General features: G+C 41.6%; 1 protein-coding gene across 12 annotated transcripts in view; it reads left to right on the top strand.

The window, feature by feature from the left end:
- fbxo15 (F-box protein 15) overlaps positions 1-22,597 on the top strand; it is a 344,940-nt gene that overhangs the window by 29,202 nt on the left and 293,141 nt on the right. For 4 of the 12 annotated variants that reach the window (XM_059646017.1, XM_059646013.1, XM_059646015.1 and 1 more), the window contains 3 exons: positions 1,193-1,275; positions 10,915-11,060; positions 13,170-13,294. In XM_059646017.1, the coding sequence (XP_059502000.1) occupies positions 1,193-1,275; positions 10,915-11,060; positions 13,170-13,294 (354 nt within the window). Of the gene's footprint in view, positions 1-1,192; positions 1,276-10,914; positions 11,061-13,169; positions 13,407-19,536; positions 22,594-22,597 lie in introns of those variants that run through there. The other 8 variants (XR_009445754.1, XR_009445755.1, XR_009445756.1 and 5 more) reach the window with 8 other exon arrangements.

Raw genomic sequence — 22,597 nt, 5'->3', positions numbered from 1 at the left:
CCAAATTGTCCATTGCATGCAGGCCAGATGGATTGCCCATAAGAAATGCAGGGTTACAGGGATTGAATGGAGGAGTGGGTCTTGATGGAATGCTGTTGAGAGGATTGGTGTGACTTGATGGACCAAATGGCCTGCTTCCACACTGAAGGGATTCTATGGTTCTAGATGATAGAGGACTTGGCAGGTCAACAGGACTGAGTTTTCCAGTGTCTTGTCCAGTGCCCTGGAGAGGCCAAATTGTCCATCTGGTTTCATTTCTATTTTTTTTGGGTTTTTTCTGTGGTCTGATGCAACTGGGTGGCTTGCTATCCCACTGCTGAGGTAGAGTCAACCACACTGATTTTGAAGTAACATGAATACCACAATGGATAAAAACAGCAGCTTTTCTTCTCTGAAGGACGTAGAGGTCTTTACAACAATGAACAGTGGTTTTTGGCCATAATTAGAGTTTTAATTCCAGATTTTCAAAAAATTCAAATTGCACTCTGTAGTGCAATTCAACTGTGTTGCTAGTTTCAACCTGTTCTGATAGTTCACATTGTTGTTAGCCTGGGATTCTAAGAATAGTGAGCAATATTAGGTTTAGGATAGTACGATGTAGAAATAACAGAACACGTAATTTGCGGGTTAATATAGTGAATAGTTTGGCTAGCAGGTTATTTAAAATATGAAAACAATGCAAATTCAAATGGGTTTTTAAAAATAAGTATTTTGATTTCATTGCAAGAGACATTTTCTTAATCTGTTAAACTAAATTACATAACCTGAAAAATTAGAAAACTTTTTTTAAACATGTATATTTTGGTTTATTGCACTCGCACCTTTAATTGTGATCAGTTCACTTTGGTGTTTACATAAATGGTAAAGCAAGCTAGCCCATTTAGTCAAAATATATTTACATAACAGCTGCATTTCCACACAGTTGTTCAGCAGTGGGGTTTATCCACATTCCTCAATCTTGGAAATATGATTGCAGTATTTTATCAACAAGGAATAGATAAATTCTTGCCTGTTTAACAGCTAACACAAAGTTAGAGTTAAAGCTTGATTGTCAAAATATTTCAAGTAACTAAGTGATTTTGCATTTTATTTGATTAACGTGTGCTGTTGGCAGCATCATCTTCTCTCTGAACACAAATCCTAAAAATAAAGATTGTGCTGTTCTTCACATCTCAATTTTTAAAATATTTAGGAAGATGGAGAATTGGCAGTTATCATTGCAAGCTTTCACTTCCATCAGCTCATTGAGAAGAGTACTTTAGGATCAGTCACCTGGTAAGAAGAATTCTGCTTGCACGATGTTTAAAATAAATGATAACCATAACCTCTAAACACTTGGTATCTGCAACTAAATTGCTTTGGATTTATGGAAAATATGTTGTATTACTTTAGTTACATTGTGCTATTGCATAGTTAGATTGTATCATAATCTGGTCAGGTGGGCAGGAAAGTGGTAAATGAAATTCAATCCAGAGAAAGTAATGAGGTTGGGGAGGTGAGATAAGGCAAGAAAATGCATAATAACTGGTGGGTTTCTGAAAAGTGTAGAGAAATAGAGGGACCTTGGAGTGAATGCCAAGTCTGAAGACAGCAAGATAAGTAAATTATGTGGTGAAGTGGGTTTACAGAGTACTTAATTTTATCGGCCAATGCTAGGAGTTGGAGTTAATAACTTTGTGTAAAAGTCTTAGGACACCTCATCAGGGTCCTGTAAGCAGTTCTGGACACCGTATCATGGTAAAAATGTAACTGCACTAAAAACGGTACAACAGAGACTTTACAAAGATGTCAGGAATGGCAGCATTTTAGTGGTTGCATCTTTGTAAATTAGCTATGAGGGATGATTGGAAAGGCTGTTTGTTTTCTGTGCTAATGGTATATGTTGACTCGTGTCACGTGAAACGTTTTTGAAATCTTAAATACAGTGGATTTCCAAAGAGATTTTATGGGGAGGGAGCATGTGGAGGCTTCAGGTGCATAGATCTTCAAAATGCCACAAAGGCGCAGAAAATAAGTAAGAAAAGAATGGAATGATGGCCTTTAAACCCAGATGACTCGAGTATAAGGGTGCAGACCTTATGTTACAGTTATATAAAACCTTGGTTACATCCCACTTGGGATGCTTAGAGCAGATCTGGGCTGAACATCTTTGGAAGGATATATTTTACTCAAATTTATGTTCTTGTTATTTACATGGACACCAAAGATGGAAGACAAAAATTTAGTACGAATAAATCAAACATGACTGCGCAAAGATATTTTCATTCCTTTGGTATAAAATTCTACCTGGTCATTTTGCGGCATAACTGTTGTATCTGGAACATTGTCTTTTAAACAAGTCCACTTACTGGAAGACATTTACTGTTAAGCTGACTAATGAGCAGGTCAAATCTAACAACATTTGATTTACTCTGAAATGAGATGAATTATTGAGGATTACATGATCAGCATTTACAGAGGGCTCCTATGTTAGTGCCCCTACCTCTGAGTCAGGAGATTCAGGTTCAAGTCCTAGTTACTCCAGAGTTGAATAATAACATCTCTGAACAGAGTGATAAGAAAATACTGAAATAACATGCACTTGACAAATGGTAGCACCCTCTGCTGCTATTCAAGAATATAACAGTTTGTCCTAAAAGTGTTTGTCTAAAAATATCTCAACAATAGTTTGTGTGCCTTTATAATTAGAACCTTGAATATGCAGTCAATTACCTTAAGTCAGCAAAACAAAAATTAGATATAGCAGGAACTGCAGATGCTGGAGAATACTTAAAGGAGAAACAGTGTAAGTTAAGCCTTTGCTCCAGTGCTACCCATTCAAGTACCCAAGCTAAAACTACAACTTGGCATCAACCTCTAAAGTAGACAATTGTACTGGTATATCCTCTTTACGAAGAAATTTGAAGAAATTCAATGTGATTAATTTGTTCTCAGTCTCCATCAAGGTGTTGGGAAGTGTCATAAATTGTGCTGGCAAATGAAATTTGCTCAATAAGTAGTCCACCATTCAGTTCTCCACATGATCATGGCTGATCATTGAGCTAAGTGCCGCCCCTCCACACTACTCCAAATCATTAAGATGATGTGAATAGCTGGGGTCCTAGTACCAATCCTTTCTGCACCCCAGGAGTCACTGCCAGCCAATCAAAAAATGGCACATTTGTTCCTACTCTTGTTTCACGCTTGCTGCTCAATTTTTTTTTATCCATCTCAATCCACTATCCCTAATCCCATGTACTTTAATTCTATAAATTGATCACTTATGCAGAATTTGTCAAAATCTTTCTGAAAGTCCAATAAACAACCTTCACTGATTTTATTGTCTCATGTATTTTATAGTGAAATATACAGTAAAATGCAGTGAAAAGCTTCCACTGCCACCATGTTCTGGTGTCATTTTGAATAGTTTAGGAATAACAAAATATAAGATATAGCTACAAAAGTCCATTACCCTCCTCCACTGTTTCACCGCCAACACCACAAGCTTGGACTTCACATGCTTCAAAATCTGCCCTCCCCTGACCATATCCCAAAACTAGCCCAGCTAGACCCCGCCTCCCTAACCATTCCTCCCACCCCCATCTCCTACCAACTAACCTCATCCCACCCCTTTGATCTGTCTGTCTCCTCTCACCCTGTCTTCTCCTTTATCCATCTTCACTCTGCCTCCCCCGTCTCCCTATTTATTTCGGAATCCCCTTCCCCTCCCCCATTTCTGAAGAAGGGTCCTGACCCGAAAGGTCAAACTTTCCTGCTGCTCTGATGCTACTTGGTTTGCCCTGGATAGTGTCAGGTTTCCCAAGTGTTGTTCATAAGATCGTAAGAAATAGGAGGAATATGCCATTTGGCCAATTGAACCTGCTGTATTATTCAATAAGACCACATCTATTCTGATTATGACCTTAACTCCACTGTTCTACTTGTTCTGTATAATCCTTGATTCCCTGTTAATCAAAAGCTGTCTAGTTCAGTCTTAAATATATTCAACTACATAACCACTGTTCTGTAAGAAAGAGAACTGCAAAGTCCAACAATGCTCTGAGAAGAAATTCCTCTTCATTTCCGTCATGAATCAACAGTCCTCAATTTTAAACTGTAGCCTTATTCTATATTGCCTCTCTCAGTCTACCCTGTCAAGCCCCTTCAGAATTTTGTATGCTTCAGTCAGATCACCATTCATTTTGTTGGTGTCGTACTCATTTTGGAAAGTAGAGTATTCCATCTTGCTCCTAACTTGGCTTTGTGAAAGGTAGAGAAGCTCTGGAGTGGACAGGAAGTGAGTTACTCACCGCAGAATATCGACCCTTTAACCTGCTGTTACAGCCACAGAATTTGTGTGTATGAACATTAGTAAGAAGTAGGCCATTGGCTTTGCTGTTTAGTGAGTTCAAAGCTGAGCTGAATGTAACCTTCAATTCCACATTCTCACTTACCCCCTAATAACCTTCTGCTCCTTTGTTTACCAAAAATCTATCCACTTATGCCTTAGAAATATTCAAAGACTCTGCTTCTGCCAACTTTTGAGGAAGATAGCATCAAGAACTCTCAGCCTTCTGTGAGGGGGTGGGGGGGAGGCAAAGAATCCTTTATTTTGAAATAGTGACCCATGGTTCTAGGTTCCTTGACAAGTAGAAACACCCTCGCCACCTGCACCCAGTTAAGACCCATAAGGAACTTATGTTTCAAACAAGTTGCCTCCTACTCCTAAATTACATCAGATACAAGCTCAGCCTGTTTAACCTTCTGTCATATGACAGACTGCCACTTCCAACTATTAGTCTGGAAAAAATTCTCTGGCTACCAATGCATTTACACTTTTCCTTCAAAAAAGAGACCAATACTGACAGTACTCTAGAAATGGACTCAGAAATGACTTGTATAGCTGAAGTATAACCTCCTACTTTTGTAGTCATTTCACCTTTCAATAAACAATAACATCGTATTAGCTTTCCTAATTACTTTCTACAACTACATGCTATTATTTTGCGATTCATTAACAGGCACCCAGTCCTAGTCCATGGATTAGCTGATCCAGTTCAGTTTTTGTTTAATGGTGACTCCTAAAGTGGTGATATGTTGTTGGCATTGTTGTTTTGTGTCAAGGAAAGATTGTTAGTTTCTCTTCTGTTGTTGATGATCATTACCTGGCACTTGTATAATGCTAATATTACCTGCTACTTGTTAGCCCAAGCCCGATTTATTATCCAGATCTTGCTGTTTGGTTTATTTGATAATCCTCTACTCCACTTTACTGCCTTTTTCCCTATAATCCTTGATTCCCTTACTGAATAAACTTTACCATCTCAGCCTTAAACGTATTTAATGACCCACTCACCACATCCCTCTGCAGTAGAAAATTCCACAGATTCATTGCCATCTGAGGGAAGAAAATCTTCCTCTGCTCTGTCTTCAACAAATGAATCCCTTATCCTGAGATTATGTTCTGATCCTGGACTGTTCCACAAGGGGAAACAGCCTTTCCATAACCCCTTCAACAGACAGTCCCTTAATGTCTAGGATCAGTCTGGTGAACCTTCTGTGTACTGTCTCCAATGCCAGTCAGCCTTTCCTTAGATAAAGGACTCAAAACTGTTGGCATTATTCTAGCTGTGGCCCAGACTAGTTCTGTGTAAAATTTTCGCAAAACCTCCATATTTTTATTCTCCAATTCCTTTGAAATAAAGACCAATGTTCTATATGTCTCCCCTATTACCTGCTGAACTTGGTTGCTAGATTTCTGTAAATTCTGCATATCAGTTCCCAAAACACTGTGCTGCAGCTTTTTGCAGCACATTGTCCATTTAAATGCTGTTTGATCCTTCTATTCTTCCTAAGTGCATACATAACCTCACATTTCCCCAAACTATATTCCAACTACCAAGTTTTTGTCCTCTTGATTAACCTGTCCATGTCCACATGCAGACTGTTTGAGTCATCCTAAGCGTTTGCCTTCCCACATATTTTTGTGTCTTTCTCAAGCTTGCCTATAGTTCATTTGCTTGCCTCATGCAAGTCGTAAATTGTAATTTATAATCATAAATTTGTAAATTTATAATAATTATGGCCCCAACACTGATTCCTCTACACGGTGGCTCTGTGGTTAGCACTGCAGCTTCACAGTGCCAAAGACCCAGGTTCGAATCCAGCCTCCCCGTGTCTGCGTGGGTTTCCTCAGGGTGCTCCGGTTTTCTCCCACAGTCCAAAGATGTGCACACTAGGTGGATCGGCCATGCTAAATTGCCCGTAGTATTCGGGGTGTGTGGGTTATAGGGGGATGGGTCTGGGTGGGATGCTCCAAGGGGCAGTGTGGACTTGTTGGGCCGAAGGGCCGGTTTCCACACTGTAGGGAATCTAATCTAATCTACTAGTTACAGATAATGATTTTGAATTATCTTGAGTCTCTGTTTTAGCATGATGGATTCAAACCCATATCCTCAGAACATTAGCCTGGGATCCTGGAGTATTAGTAGTATAATGACATCACTTCCTTCATTAAATTACAGTAGTGACCGTGCTTCAAAAAGTACTCCATTGACTGTAAAATGCATTGAGGCATCTAGTATTCAGTCTGTCTTTTAAACAACTTGTAAATTTTTAATAGGATTTTAAGTTGTGTGCTTGACTGCTGTTTGTTATTGCTGTGGACATTTGGGTATCATTTTACGGTACATGGCAAAAGCCCAGGAAGATCAGCTGACTATAATTGCTTAAAATACTGAATCACTTCTGCCAGCTTAATGTCTGTATGTTTTAGAAAAGACATTTACTGCCATAACTCAAGATATCAACATTGGTTAGTATTTTAGATTTTTTTTAAAAATTGCACAAACCAAGCACTGTCGGGTGCTCTTGTCTCTTCTGTTTTACAATTGTAATTTAAATACTTCAGTACTCATGGAAATGTTGACTTCAGCTACTTGCATCTATTCATCTTGTATTGAGGTGATCTGAAAGTTTGTTAAAATAGTGGAAAGCTCAATCTCAGATGTGGCTAACGCTAACATTTATAATTACGTGCAGTGGGAAGATGAAAATTTGTTTTTTTTTCTCAGTTTATGTTTTGACATCTGAAAGAGTAAAAAGAAATCAAGTGACATTTGCCAGCATTGCATTTTGACTTGTACAAATTGCCGTTTTATTCTTTGGCCTGTGCGGATCATATAAACACCTGTTAGGATGAAGGTTGTCATGACCTTCAGATATGCCTCACAGTGAGCTTTGATTTTGATTGGACCACGTGACTCCAGACCTTTTAACATTCGGCCATTATGGTCACAGACTTCAAAGGGTCACAATCCTTCATTCAAGAGCAGTTTGAACCCTCTCATGCCTGTTCGTGTAGTCTTCCATTCATGCCTGCTTAATGTGATGTTAATTTTGAAAATGGTATTAATGCAAAAAGATTTTGCATGAGACATAGACCTATCAGATTTAGGAATAAGAAAAGAGAAATCTAGAATCTAGAAAAGAGAGTTAGATACAAACTATTGGCTCTAACAACATTACTCAATGCAATTGTTATACTATGAAGGCCATGCTTAGACAGAGAAGCATCAAAAACTGAAGTATGTCAGGCTAACATGAATTATATTATTAGAATCTGGATTTTTTTTTTCTGTTTGAGCAAACACTTATTGACACATTTTGTAGATGAAATATTTGCTGCTGCTTGGACACACCAACTGTGCATGCTCTTTTGTCTGTGATTTTTACGTGCTGGCCATGCACACAGAGAACTGAGAAATGTCTCAGACCCCCATGTGCACAGATTTCAGTTGCTCCAGATCCTCCCAAGCCATTGCCAAGACCTGGCTGTATTTTTTATCCTTGATATCTTTCTGCCTGTTCAAGAATCAGTTGTGAATTTTGTACAAACATGGGTTGTACATGTTTGTTATAATTCACTTGACCTCGTCCTCAGAAAGCTCCCCAGCTCCCTCATTAAATTCAGTATCAGTTTCCCATATCTGTGGATGTGGATTCTTTGGAGGGGGCTCAGAGGACGTTTACCAGGATGCTGCCTGGACTGGAGGGCTTATCTTATGAAGAGAGGTTGACTGAGCTCGGACTCTCTTCATTGGAGAAAAGGAGGAGGAGAGGGGACCTAATTGAGGTATACAAGATAATGAGAGGCATAGATAGAGTTGATAGCCAGAGACTATTTCCCAGGGCAGAAATGGCTAACACGAGGGGTCATAGTTTTAAGCTGGTTGGAGGAAAGTATAGAGGGGATGTCAGAGGCGGGTTCTTTACACAGAGAGTTGAGAGCATGGAATGCGTTGCCAGCAGCAGTTGTGGAAGCAAGGTCATTGGGGTCATTTAAGAGACTGCTGGGCATGCATATGGTCACAGAAATTTGAGGGTGCATACATGAGGATCAATGGTCGGCACAACATCGTGGGCTGAAGGGCCTGTTCTGTGCTGTACTGTTCTATGTTCTATGTTCTATGTTCATTAGCCTTGAGGCTGTCCAACTTCGATTTACAAAAATGATACCAGGAATTTGAGTTACATTGAGGATTTAGGCTAAAATGTAATCTGAAATCTTCTAGACATTTACAGGAAAACATAGGGTAGATAAAGATAAACTATTTCTACTGGAGATTCTAGAGCTAGGGGGCATATACTGGAAAATTAGGGCCAGATTGTTGAGAAGGCATGTTAGAAAATGTTTCTACACACCAAAAGATGGTGAGTGTTTGGAACTGTTTCCACAAATGGTGAATACTAGATCAATTAATTTTAAATCTGAGACTTTACATTAAGCAAATGTATCAAGGGATATGGGCAAAAGGCAAGTATGGAATTATGCTGCTGATTAGCCATGATCTCATTGAATGGCAGAATAGGCACAAGAGGATGAATGGCCTACTCCTGTTCCTCTGCTCCTACATTAAAACTCTTATCAATCCACATCTGGTTAGTCAGGTATTCCACCTTTGAGAGAAACTCTGGAATGCAGTGAACCCTTCCAGCAGCACAATGGTTAGCACTTATGCATCGCAGCACCAGGGAACTAAGTTCAATTCCAGCCTTGCCTACTATATATCTGGAGCACACATGTTCAACCTATGTCTGCATGGGTTTCTTAACATAGTCCAAAGATATGCTGGTTAGATGATTTCCCCATGGTAAATGTGGGGTTAGTGATAGGTTGGATGGCTGGGTCTGTGTGGGATGGTTTTCAGAGGGTTCGTGTGGACTTGATGGGCTGCTTGTCATATTTTCATACTGTAGGGATTCTAATATTCTCACCAAAACACTACTATAGTAAAAGATAAAGTTATTGTTCCAGAAAACCATAGAGCTCATTATCTAACCATTGTCACTATCAAAGTACTTCATTTCTTGCAAATCGCTTTGAGGCATGTGGCATTCATGAAAAATGCTAAAGAAACTCAAGACAAACTGTCTCTTGCAGAACAAAAACATTGGTCTGAGGGGTACAAAACTATGGGGCCCTAACTGAGCAGCAGTAAAAAAAGCTTACATTTGTTGGGAGATCAATCAATAGAGGGCATTGATTTAAAATAACTGGAGGTATCAGGAGTGTTGAGAAGTTACTTTACCCAGAGATGGTTGGGGTGTTCAATGGTCACTTCGTGAAGGTGTTTTGGAGGCAAAAACCCTCATTCGAGGAGAAAAAAAACTTGAATATGGTTCTTATTTTCTATTCACTGGTAGCATGTGGGCATTTTGTGTTGTTAGACCCACAAAGCTGTAAGGAAGGAAATTCCAGAATTTTGCCCCAGCAATGTTGAAGGAAAGACCAAAAATCTGGATGGTGAGTGGCTTGGAGGGGAACTTGCAGGTTGTCATTCCAATGTAACTGTTGCCCTTGTCCTTCTACATCGATAAGCTGCAGAACTGGGCTGAGAGGTGGCAAATGGAGTTTAATGCAGACAAGTGTGAGGCGATGCACTTTGGTAGGAGTAACCAGAAGGCAAAGTACAGGGCTAATGGTAAGATTCTTAGTGTAGATGAGCAGAGAGATCTGTGTCCGTGTACACAGATCTTTGAAATTTGCCACCCAGGTTGACAGGGCTGTTAAGAAGGCATACAGTGTTTTAGCTTTTATTAATAGAGGGATCGAGTTCCGGAACCAAGAGGTTATGCTGCAGCTGTGCAAAACTCTGGTGCGGCCACACTTGGAGTATTGTGTACAGTTCTGGTCACTGCATTATAAGAAGGATGTGGAAGCTTTGGAAAGGGTGCAGAGGAGATTTACTAGGATGTTTCCTGGTATGGAGGGAAGGCCTTACGAGGAAAGGCTGAGGGACTTGAGGCTGTTTTCGTTAGAGAGAAGGTTGAGAGGTGACTTAATTGAAACATGTAAAATAATCAGAGGGTTAGATAGGGTGGATAGGGAGAGCCTTTTTCCTAGGATGGTGACAGCGAGCACGAGGGGGCATAGCTCTAAATTGAGGGGTGAAAGATATAGGACAGATGTCAGAGGTAGTTTCTTTACTCAGAGTAGTAAGGGAGTGGAATGCTTTGCCTGCAAGGGTAGTAGATTCGCCAACTTTAGGTACATTTAAGCCGTCATTGGATAAGCATATGGACGTACGTGGAATAGTGTAGGTTAGATGGGCTTGAGATTGGTATGACAGGTCGGCACAACATCGAGGGCTGAAGGGCCTGTACTGTACTGTGCTGTTATGTCTATGTTCTATGAATTAGTCATGAATTTGGAAGATGCTATCTAAGGAGAAATCTGTGTTGTAAATATTAAGCCTCTTCATCTTTCTACATGAACGATTGTAATCAAGTTATTGTGTCTAATTACTAAGTGTTACTGATATTCTTCTGTTTAAAAAGGCAGTAGTTGTTGATACAGTACTGAAAATCTTACAACCTTCAGCTTCATTTGTTTAATTTATTTACCTTCTGTGTTTAATGTTTTGAAAATAAAAGCCAATATCCGTCACCACCTCATGAGCCAATGTTGGATGATATTGATCCAGAATATGGGCTGCATGGCTACCATTGCCACATTGCCTTACATAATGGAAGAGGTTCTTTCATGTCTGGTAGTTTCCATAACATCATCTGTAGAAAAGGTAAGAAGGCTGCCATTTTAGTTTGTACTGCTTTCTGTGTGAAAGAAATCTGCAATATCAGTGATTGCACCTTTCCTGTTTTCCCCCTTCACAGTGCAGGCAAAGTTTCCCTTGCTGATATTTTTCTTGTTCTGGTGTCTGGTTGATTAGTGAATCTGCAAGTATTTGACTTGACATTACTGATTCCGCATCTTGATTATCCAACCTAACATCCTCCCTTTTTTTCTACTGTTATATTATGCCTTCATTGTTAGGGCTGTAACCACCATCTTTTATATCTCCTTGAAAGAAAGCTAATATGCCTGGAACATTTAATTCTCAAGTTCAGTTAAGTTGCAACCACATTTCTCTAATGGGTGTTGGATTAAATACACCTGTGCTATTAATTGTATTTTTGAGAATACTTCCATATATTCATATTGCCTGCTATTATTTTTATTTTTACCTTGGTCAATAACAAGATATCTCCTTAAACTCTTTGCCCCTTCCTGACCCACTTTATTAAAGTCTGGTCAAATTCTGTACAGCCTTGATCATCTTTTTTAAAAAAAAGTGTGGAGCTGGGTGAACACAGCAGGCCAAGCAGCATCTTAAGAGCTTTCCTGCTCCTATGATGCTGCTTCGCCTGCTGTGTTCATCCAGCTGCACGTTGTTATCTTGGATTCTCCAGCATCTGCAGTTCCCATTATCTTCTGTACAGCCTTTGTTTTTTTTAAAACCCTTCTCTGAATGCTGCTACTGACATTCATAAGTTTGAAAACCATGTTAAATTTCCTAGATTTTCAAATTGCCTAGACAATGAAAAACAAACCAAAGAACTGCAGTTGATGGAAATAAAAAGCAAATCAGAAATTGCTGGAAAACTCTGGGTCTGGCAGCATTTGCGGAGAGAAAGCAGAGCTAATGTTTTTCATAGGATCCCAGAATCCCTACTGTGTGGAAACAGGCCCTTCAGCCCAACAAGTCCACACTGACACTTGGAGCATCCCACCCAGACCCATTCCCCTATGACCCACCTACTCTACAGACCCCTGAACACTACAGGCAATTTAGCATAATCAATCCACCTAACCTGCATGTATATGGATTGTGGCAGGAAACCAGAGTACCTCGAAGAAACCCACGCAGACACGGGGAGAATGTGCAAACTGCACGCAGTCACCCAATAGCGGAATTGAATCCAGGTCCCTGGTGCCGTGAGGCAGCAGTGCTAACCACTGAGCCGCCATGCCATTTTGGGTCCAGTGAGCCTTCAGAACCTTTTACAGCAATTTCTGATTTTGCCTAGACAATGAGTCTGTCTGTTTGATTTGTTTGTCCCACTGGCTCATCTCCTTTTGGACAGTATCAGTATCTGTGTCCCATGAAGCAAATCTTTGCTTTCCAAATCACTCATTCAAACACACGGTTAATCTGCAAATCTGCTCATTCTATTCCACATTTATATTTGGATGAGTTAAAAATTATTACTGAGGTTCGCATTTTACTATAGACCAAAACCCCTTGAACTTTTTCTCAGGAACCACATTCCAAGTTCTGTCTATGTTGGTTCCTCTGTGAACAAGAACAACTGATTCTTCTATTCACTGTTCAGAAAAAATTGTAAATCAAACTGTTGGATAAGTTTCTAGCTGCAATAAAAATAGAATCTATTTGACTTTGGCAGCAAATTCAGATAGCCCTGCTGATTTTGAAGTTTCCTTCACTTGTGAATCGTGTGGTTCCACTACTGTTGGAAATGGTGCTGGGGCCTCGGAATCCAGATTCCCAATGCCGTTTTTTTGATATGCTGCAGGATATGACTCTAGGAGAGTCCACGCCTAGATTCGTGTGACCTTTGGATCAGCAGATCTAATGCAGAGTCTGGGAGCACTTGTAAAACGCTGAGTGCAGCCAGTCAGTTGTGTATCAAAAAAGACCTCTGAATTTTTTAAAAAAAATACCTCAGTGTAATTCTGTTCTTGTGATTAGGATCAGGTGTCAGTTGCTGAGACAAACTGTTTTCTTGGTATCAAAAGTCTGGTTTTCTTTGCTTAAATATGTTCTGTATACCTACTTATATGATCAGTTGATTGAATTCGCAATATTACAATGTTGTCCCAATTTCAGAATTCATCCAGAATGGCTTTTTGCGAATAACAGTTATCAGCTCAAAGAAAGAATCACAGCACAGCACTATCACTGGAAATCTCTACTTACCTTGGAATACAGAGTTCTTAAAAGGAAACATCCAGGTGTGAAAATTTGTTTTTGTCCTGATTTTGTTTTTGGATTTTCAAGTGCTTTGACCTGAAGCTGTTTTTCCATCCTCCTATCATTGGGCCACCTATCTTCTGAGATTAAAAGGTAAAGAGATTTGCTTGTATCTATCTATTTCTTTTTAGCTGCTTAATGGAATGAGACAGCAGTCTGGTGTTTCTGCTTTTAACCATCAATGGAAGAGTATTTAGTTTCCATTCAGTAGCGTAGCTCTCCAGTTGACATGGCTGAGGCTGACAAATCAAAGTGTTAAATTATGTTCTTCCACTTGAACACATTTAGTAATTCAATAGTCTACAATGGGAGACAAGATTTGCTATCTTGTTTTCTTCAAAGTTTTCTCATATCAGGGTTACTGGAGCAGTTGCTGATGCATTGTGGAGATATTATGTGTTTGAAATTCACTGTTTTATTTTCTTAAAATAGTAAATGTTCTTTTCATCATGCCATAGTTGTTTGGTGTTTAACTTATCTGAGTACAAAGGTGTTTTTTTTATTTTTCTTTCACTTTGATTTGTGAACTGAAATGGGAAGAGATTTCAAAGCAAAGGATTATTGAAGGGTTGCTGCATTTTTCAGAGCAAGTAACCTGATGCTGATTAAGTGCTGCTTACGCAGCTATCAGTTCAAGTAGCGTGGAAGGTCTAGTTGCAGATGAGCTGGAGCCAAGGGATATATGTAAAGTAGCTGATAGTTAAGTGGTTACCATTCCACAAATCAATGAGAGAGGCCTTCTGCCATCTAACAACCGTGATTGCCTCAAAGGTAAGTGAACAACTTAGGGGTGTGAATTTTTAGGCAGAAACCGTCAGAGCTCTGTAGGGGAAGGAGTTTTTGCTGCACAGCAAAAAAAACCACCTCCAGCTTGAAGATAGCCAGTTTATTTCCCATCAGTTGCTGTAAGCTGTGGTTTTAACCAGCAAGTCAGATATTTTAAAACTGAACTATTCACTCTGTAATGCTGCAAGCAAGTGAAAGTACCTGGAGAAGGAAAATCCAGAAGCAGCATTCTGATCATAATGATCTCAGCAAATTGGGGGACAGGGATCACTGAATTGCCTTCTCACCAGAGTCTAACAGTGTGGAGCTGGAGGAACGTACTGGGTCAGGCAGCATTGATGTTTTGGGTTAGAACCCTTCTTTGGAACGGGGGAGAGGCAAGGGACTGGGAAATAAGTGGAGGAGGATTGAGACTGGGGAATGTAGGTGGGGTGGTGAAAGGTGGATGCAGGTAGGAGTTACTGGGGACGGGGTGGTGGAAGGAGTGGGGCGGATAGGTAGGGAAGAAGTTGGACAGGTTGTCAAGTAAAGGAGGTGGGAATGAGAGGAAGGTTTGGATGTGGGATGAGACAGAGGGTGGGGACATGTTAAAACTGGCGAATTCTATGTTCAGGCCATTGGGCTGTAGGCTCTCGAGGCAGAAAATGAGGTGTTGCTCCTCCAGTTTGTGGTGTCATTGTGGCGCTGGAGGAGACTCAGACATGTCAGGGTAGTGGGAGGAGTAGTTTAAAATGGTTAGTGACCGGAAGGTGGTGTTAATTATTGTGTATAGACCGCATAAGCTCTGTGAAATGGTCACCGAGTCTGGACTTCATCTCACTGATGTAGAGGAGTCCACATCAGCAGCAGTGGATACAGTAGGACCAGGTTGGAGGATGTACTGGTGAACCCCTGTCTGATATGCTTTGGGCCTTTGATACCTCCTGCAGTTACAGGGAAAAGCGCCGGGTGTGGTGGGGTTAGTGGGGAGTGTGGAGCGGACGAGGGTGTCATGAAGTGAGCAGTTTGTATGAAAGGCAGATGGGGTGGGGAGGGAAATATCTGTTTGGTCCTGTGGTCCGATTGTAGGAGGCAGAAGTCTGAGGATGGTTGGTGGGCTGGGTCAGATTGTTGGTGGCAGAGCCCCCTGGTCCTCTCATACCCAACCTCAAATTCACCTGGACCATCTCTGATACCTCCCTTCCCTTCCTGGACCTCTGTCGCCAATCTGTGCTAACTGCATTCGTACTGAGTGATGATGGGGACTGCAGATGCTGGAGAATCCAAGGCAACAAAGTGTGAAGCTGGATGAACACAGCAGGCCAAGCAGCATCTCAGGAGCACAAAAGCTGAAGCTTCGGGCCTAGGCCCGAAATGTCAGCTTTTGTGCTCCTGAGATGCTGCTTGGCCTGCTGTGTTCATCCAGCTTCACACTTTGTTGCCTTAGTACTGACACTGATTTCAAACCCACCGGCTCCCACAGCTACCTGGATTACACCTCCTCTCATCCATCCTCCTGCAAGAATGTGATCCCATACTCCCGACTCCTCCGCCTCTGCTGCATCTGCTTCTAAGATGGAATGTTTCACTCCTGGACATCCCAGATGTTAGCCTATTTCAAGGACTACAATCCCACCCCCATGATCAAAAATTCCCTGAACTGCATCTCTTGCATTTCCAGCACTACTACTGCCTTCAAAAATGCTCTCCCCACATCAAAAATAAAGACAGTCCCCTTGGTCATCACATTCCACCCACCATCCTCCGCCACCTACAATCTGACCTCATGACCAAAGAAATATTTTTCTCCCTACCCCTATCTGCCTTGCATATAAGGACTGTTTACTCAGTGACTCTCTTGACCACTCCATACTTCCCAATAACCCCACCAGCCCCAGCACCTTTCCTTGCAACGGCAGGAAGTGCTACACATTCCTACACCACCACCACCCCTCCACCACCACCATTCAAGGCCCAAAGCAAACTTTCTGAATCTGACAGGGTTTCACCTATACGTCCTCCAACCTGGCCTACTGTCCTACTGTATCTGTTGCTCCTGATGTGTTCTCTCTTATTTTAGTGAGACCAAGAGCAGACTGGGGACAGTTTTGTGGAGCATCTGCTCTCTACGTGATAATTGACAACATCTTATGCCCCCCCCCCCCCCCCCCCCCCCCCCTCCCCGGTGCCACAACGATGCCACATGCAAACTGGAGGAGCAACACTTCATATTCCGCCTTGGGAGCCTACAGCCCAATGGCCTGAACATAAAGTTCATCAATCTGAGTCTCCCAACCCCCGGTGTCATCCCAAATTCAAACCTCCATCTCATTCCTTTCTCCTTGACCTGATGCAACCTGTCCATCCTCTTCCCCACCTAAACACCCCACTCTTCCCACTGACCAATGCCCACCACCACCTACCTGTATCTACCTATCACCACCCCATCCATCATTCCTCAGCCCCACTCCTCCCTCTTTATATTTCCCAGCTCCCTTACCCCTCCGCAGTTCTAAAGAGTCCTGACCGAAAATGTTCACGTTCCTGCTCCTCTGCTGCCTCACCTGCTGTGTTCCTCCAGCTCCACACTGTAAACCAAGTATAGAAACTGCTGTGCATTGGGAAGTTCTGCATCCATTTTAAAATCTTGAACTTTTGTGATGACTCTGGGAATGATGTGGCTTGACTTCCAATACTGTACCCTAGTTATCCATAACAAGTTGAGGCAGAAATATCCTCCACACTTTTTCAAGTGATGCATTATTGCCTGTGCTCCATTATAGAACTTAAAACGCTACAGTGCAGTACAGGCCCTTCGGCCCTTGATGTTGCGTGGACCTGTGAAACCAAGTTGAAGTCCATCTAACCTACACTATTCCATTGTTATCCAAATGTTTATTAATGACCACTTAAATGCCCTTAAACTTGGTGAGCCTACTAATGTTGCAGGCAGGGCATTCCATGCCCTTACTACGGAGTAAAGAACCTACCTCTGACATCTGTTATATCTGTCACCCCTAAATTTTTAAAGCCATGTCCCCTTGTTCTAGCCATCTCCATCCGAGGAAAAAGGCTCTCACTGTCCACCCTATCTAATCATCTCTAATGTCTCCCTTAGGTCACCTCTTAACCCCCTCCTTAATGAAAACAGCCTCAAATCCCTCAGCCTTTCCTCATTAGACCTTCCCTCCATACTGGGCAACATCCTGGTAAATCTCCTCTGCACCCTTTCCAGTGCTTCCACATCTTTCCTAAAATGTGGCGACCAGAACTGTACGCAATACTCCAAGTACGGCCGTGCCATCCTTTTGTATAGTTGCAACATGACCTCGTGGCTCCAAAACTCAATCCCTCTACCAATAAACCTAACACACCGTACACCACCCTAACAACCCTATGTACCTGGGTGGCACCTTTCAGGGATCTACGCGCCTGGACACCGAGATCTCCCTGCTCATCCACACCACCAAGAATTTTACCATTAGCCCAGTACTCTGTATTCCTGTTACTCCTTCCGAAGTGAATCACCTCTCTCTTTTCCGCATTAAACTCCATTTGCCACCTCTCGGCTAATCTCTGCAGCTTATCTATATCCCTCTGTAACCTGCAACATCCTTCCGCACCATCCACAACTCCACCGACTTTAGTGTCATCTGCAAACTTACTAACCCATCCTGCTACGTGTTTTCCCAGGTCATTTATTAAAAATGTCAAACAGCAGTGGCCCAAAACAGATCCTTGCGGTATACCACTAGTAACTGAACTCCAGGAAGAACATTTTCCATCAACCACCACCACCCTCTGTCTTCTTCCAACTAGCTTATTTTTGATCCAAACCGTTAAATCTCCCTCAATCCCATGACTCTGTATTTTATGCAATAGCCCACCATGGGGAACCTTATCAAACACTTTACTAAAATCCATATACACCACATCAACCACTTTACCCTCATCCACCTGTTTGGTCACCTTCTCAAAGAACTCTAAGGTTTGTGAGGCATGACCTACCCTTCACAAAACAGTGACTATCCCTAATCAAATTATTCCTTTCTAGATGATAAATCATATCTCTTTTAATCCTTTCCAACACTTTACCCACAACCGAAGTAAGACTCACTAGTCTGTAATTACCAGGATTGTCCCTCCTCCCCTTCTTGGACAAGAGGACAACGTTAGTACATGAGACATGGGGTTGGAAGTAGGCTATTTGTCGAAGATACTACTTATCACCCTGTTCAAAAATGTTATTACATACCTTTTGCAATATGTGGGACTCCGTCTACTAGCTGAAAGGTAGGCATATTGCCACTGCGCCACAAGAGCCTGTGCTCCACTAGTTAATGAGATTGTAGCTCATCAGAAAAACCTCCAGGCCATTTTCCTGCCTTTTCACTGTTACCTTTAATTCCCTTACTGATAACCAAGTGTCTACCTATCAGCCTTGAATATTCTTAACACCCCAGCCTCTACAATACAGCTTTCCTTTGATTAAAGGGGACCAAAACTAATATTCCAGTTATGGTCTGACTAGTCCTTGTATTGTTTTGGTAAGGCCTCCTTATTTTTAAGCTTCATTCTTTTGAAGTAAAGGCATCGTTACATTTCTATTCCCTATTACTTGCTGAACTTGGTTGCTAATGCACTCTGATTCATAAACGACCCCTAACCGCTTCTGTGCTTTGGCTTTCTTCAGTATTTCTGTTTAATTCAGTTCTTATATTCGTCCTGCCAAAGTGTGTAATCACCCATTCTCGCATGTTATATTTCATCTGCCAAGTTTTTGCCTACCCATTTAACTTGTCTGTATCCTTCTGCATATACTCATCCTTGCCACTTGAATTCCTACCCGTTTGTGTTATCTGCACCTTGGTGATCGTATATTTGCTTATGTCATTATTAAGTAATTAATGTACTTTGTAAGTAATTGTGGCTTCAGTGCTGATTTGTGCAGCATGCCACAAATTACAAGGGCTGCCGTACCGTACTGCACATGCCCCCTTTATCTCAGTTCTGGTCAACTGTGGCTTTTGGCTAAGTGTAAGTTGTCACTTTTTTTTGGAGGGGTCTCACTACACATTACACATCATAGCAACATTTCTCGCACCTCACCAAGTGCAGCTGATTAATGACCTACCCTGTCCCAGTGGAATCCCTTACATCTGATTCTGACCCCATCTTATGTGCACTTCCTTGAACAACTCCCCACTCTGGATATCTACCGAAAGACCTTGTGCCATATTTTAGAGATTGCTGAGCACCTGTATGAGGTCAGGCATTCCAAAGATGTCCTACTTAGTAAAGAGTGAAATCTGAACAAGCCAATGAGAGTGAGATAGTGTCACAATTATTGCTCTGCAGCTAAGTGCCATACTCCCCATCTCACACCCACTTTACCTTTGCTGCACCCATCTCCCACCATGGCTTGTGCTCTTCCCTCACTTGCTGTTGTTTCACCCAGCCGCTCATACTTCTAACCATGGACTGTCTGCTGCCCTCTTCCTTCCCTGGGACATCTTGCCACATCTCAATCACCTGCACCAGTTCTGACTGTGTCACCCTTTCGTTCCATGGGAAGATAGCTCACAATGGAGCTGAAAGGGCCCAAATGAGAAGAGAATCCTGGCCTTCACAGGAGAAGACTGGCACCATTCCTGCCATTCATATTCTGCCAATAGAGTAAGTACCACTCTTCTTTCCACTGTAACTCTGATTAATCAGTCCCTTTTTTATATATATCGTCTAACCACTGGCCATGACAACTTCGCTCTTGCTCTTGTGGCTTCCAGATGCCACTGACTCTACCAAACACCAATACTTTGGTCTCTAAGGATAAGAACATGGATCCCTCAGGAGGTGTTCTCAAAATTGCCTCTGCACCTACCAACAGCTCAGATACTAACACCTTGGTGGGAAAGTTAGTATTAGAAGGTAGAGTGCACAATCTGGTGAGCACCTAACTGCAACAGCTCTACAGCTAGCCAAGTAAGACATGTCTTGGACTGCCAGAGACCAGGTATCTGCTCAGTCTCAGGCAGGAGAGGACCCTGTGTGTCATTAATCAGGGACTTCATTAAAATGTACACGAAAGAACAGGAGTGGCAGACAGATATATGGGAAGCATTGCCCAGAAGCTGTAGCAGTGCAGTGACTGATGCACTTGTCTGGCTGTCTCCGTGGATGTGTTGGCAGTTGTCATGGAGAAATAAGTCTAGTATCCTCCAGGTCTGCTAAATGTGGACTCTATTGGCCCAGCCATTGGTCCTTCGGATTGAAAGCATAGTGACAAATGGATGGAGAGCCTGGTCCAGATGATCCTTCCTCACAAGGAGACAGGGCTGTGCCAGGAGGCACTTGACCACAAAAAATAGGAAGTGGAGGAGGCAGTTCAGTCCCTCAAGCCTGCTGTGCCATTCAATAGGATCAAGACTGATCTGACATTTCTCTCATCTTCAGCTTCTTACGGGTTTCCCATATCCCTTGATTCCCCTCCTGTCACGAATCTATCGGTCTCAGTTTTAAGTATGCACGTAGATTCTGCCCCCATAGCTGGCTGTGGCAAGGGGTTCCAAAGAGACTCAATTCGCTATGACGGCAACTTTATAAATACCTAATATAAGTTCTGTCTGAGTCACCTGTTTCAGCTGGTTCTAAGTTAAGCTGCTGTTTGACTGAAATGCTTAGGAAAGTACCCTGTTATAGCTTAGTGACTACAGCATTTAACCTGTCAGTTTCATTTTAATGCCAACTACAAGCTAAATTCGGCTCATGCCTATGTCTTCCCTCCATAAGGTCAGAAGTGGACATGTTTGCTGATACTAGTGTGATGTTCACCATTCGATTCCTCAGATACTGATAGTCTGTTGTCAAAATGCAACAAGATCTGGGCAATATCCAGGCTTGGGCTGACGAATGACAAGTAACATTTGCAACACAAATGCTAGACAAAGACCACTCCCAAGAAGAGACTGTTTAATCACTACCCTTGACTTTCAATGGTATTATCTGACTATGAACATCCTGGAGGTTGACATTGACTAGAAATTCAATTGGACTTGCCATATAAATACAATGGCTAAAAGAGCAGTACAGAGGTTAGAAATACTCTGGCGAGTAATGCATTTCCTGACTCCCAAAACCTGTCCACATCCACAGTTTAAATCGGGCATCCCCACTTGCCTGGATGAGTGCAGCTCCAACAACATTCAAGAAACTTGACAGTATCCAGGACACAGCAGCCTACGTGATTGACACCACATCCAAGCATCTCTTCCCTCCACCACTGATAGTCGGAAGTTGAATGTACTGTCTACAAGAGGCACAGCAGAAATTCAGCACAGGTCCTTAGCACCTTCCAAACCCATATCACTTCTTCGAAGAAGGACAAGTGCAGCAAATATGTGAGAACACCAACTGCAACTTCCCCTCTGTCACTCACCATCCTAATTTGGAAATATATCACCATTCAGTTGCTTGGTCAAAATCCTGAAATTCCTTCCCTAAGGACATTGTGGGTCTACCTATAGCAGATGCGTTGCAGTTGTTCAAGAAAGCAGCTCACCACTGCTTTCTCAATGACAACTAGGGACAGGCAGTAAATGTTGGCTAGCTGGTGATGCCCATGTCCATGAGTGAATTAAAGAAAAATTGACATTCTTATCCAATAAATGCGCACATTCAGTACTAACTCTCTCAATTGACTGCCATTCAAGAATTTTTGTATGGGCTTTTCATTTTTAAAAACTGAAGTTAAATTAAGGAACTTGGATTTATATAGCTCCCTTTGTTTATGGATGTCCTATCACATATTTCATTGGTTGGAAAATTTGTTGTATTGTAGGGAAACAACAGCAAATTATGTGCCCAGATAATCTACCTTGGTGATGTTACTTGATGGGGAAATTTCTTTGATTATCTTTGAATAATGCATGGAATCCTTTATACCCACCTTAGAGCAGGAAGGGCTCCAAAGACTGCATGATTGACAGTGCAGTTATAAAGCAATACTGCACTGAAACGCGCAAGGCAAGATTCTACACTGCTGAATGGAAATTTAAGTTCATGACTTTCTAACTCAGTGACAGGACCAATACTGAGCTAAGATTGACAGCTAATCTGGTAGTGTTATCATTGAACAGGCTGCTATTTCTATACTGTTTTCCTGCATTTTAATTTTGATTTGATTTATTGCTGTCACATATACTTAAGTACAGTGAGAAGTTTTGTTTTGCCAGCAATACAGGCAGATCACTGCAAACAAGGATGTGCAGATCGTAGGGCACTTAATGTGAGACATACAACGTTGCATAAGAGATGCATAAAGTGAGATCAGCATTGGATCTGGAATTAAAGGTCCATTCAGCAGTCTTTATTTTAGAATTTTATTTACAGATTTCCAGCATCTACAGTATTTCAATTTTATTACCAAGTTGTCGATGTTAGTTACCAGATTAAAGTTGGACTTTTTATTAGCATTAACATTATTTACTACTGAAGCATTAAACTACATTTATTTCTAATTT

Source organism: Stegostoma tigrinum, chromosome 5 (assembly GCF_030684315.1).
Source record: "Stegostoma tigrinum isolate sSteTig4 chromosome 5, sSteTig4.hap1, whole genome shotgun sequence".
Classification (NCBI taxonomy): domain Eukaryota; kingdom Metazoa; phylum Chordata; class Chondrichthyes; order Orectolobiformes; family Stegostomatidae; genus Stegostoma; species Stegostoma tigrinum.
The sequence above is the reverse complement of the archived record's forward strand: the minus strand, read 5'-3'. Positions and strand labels throughout refer to the sequence as shown.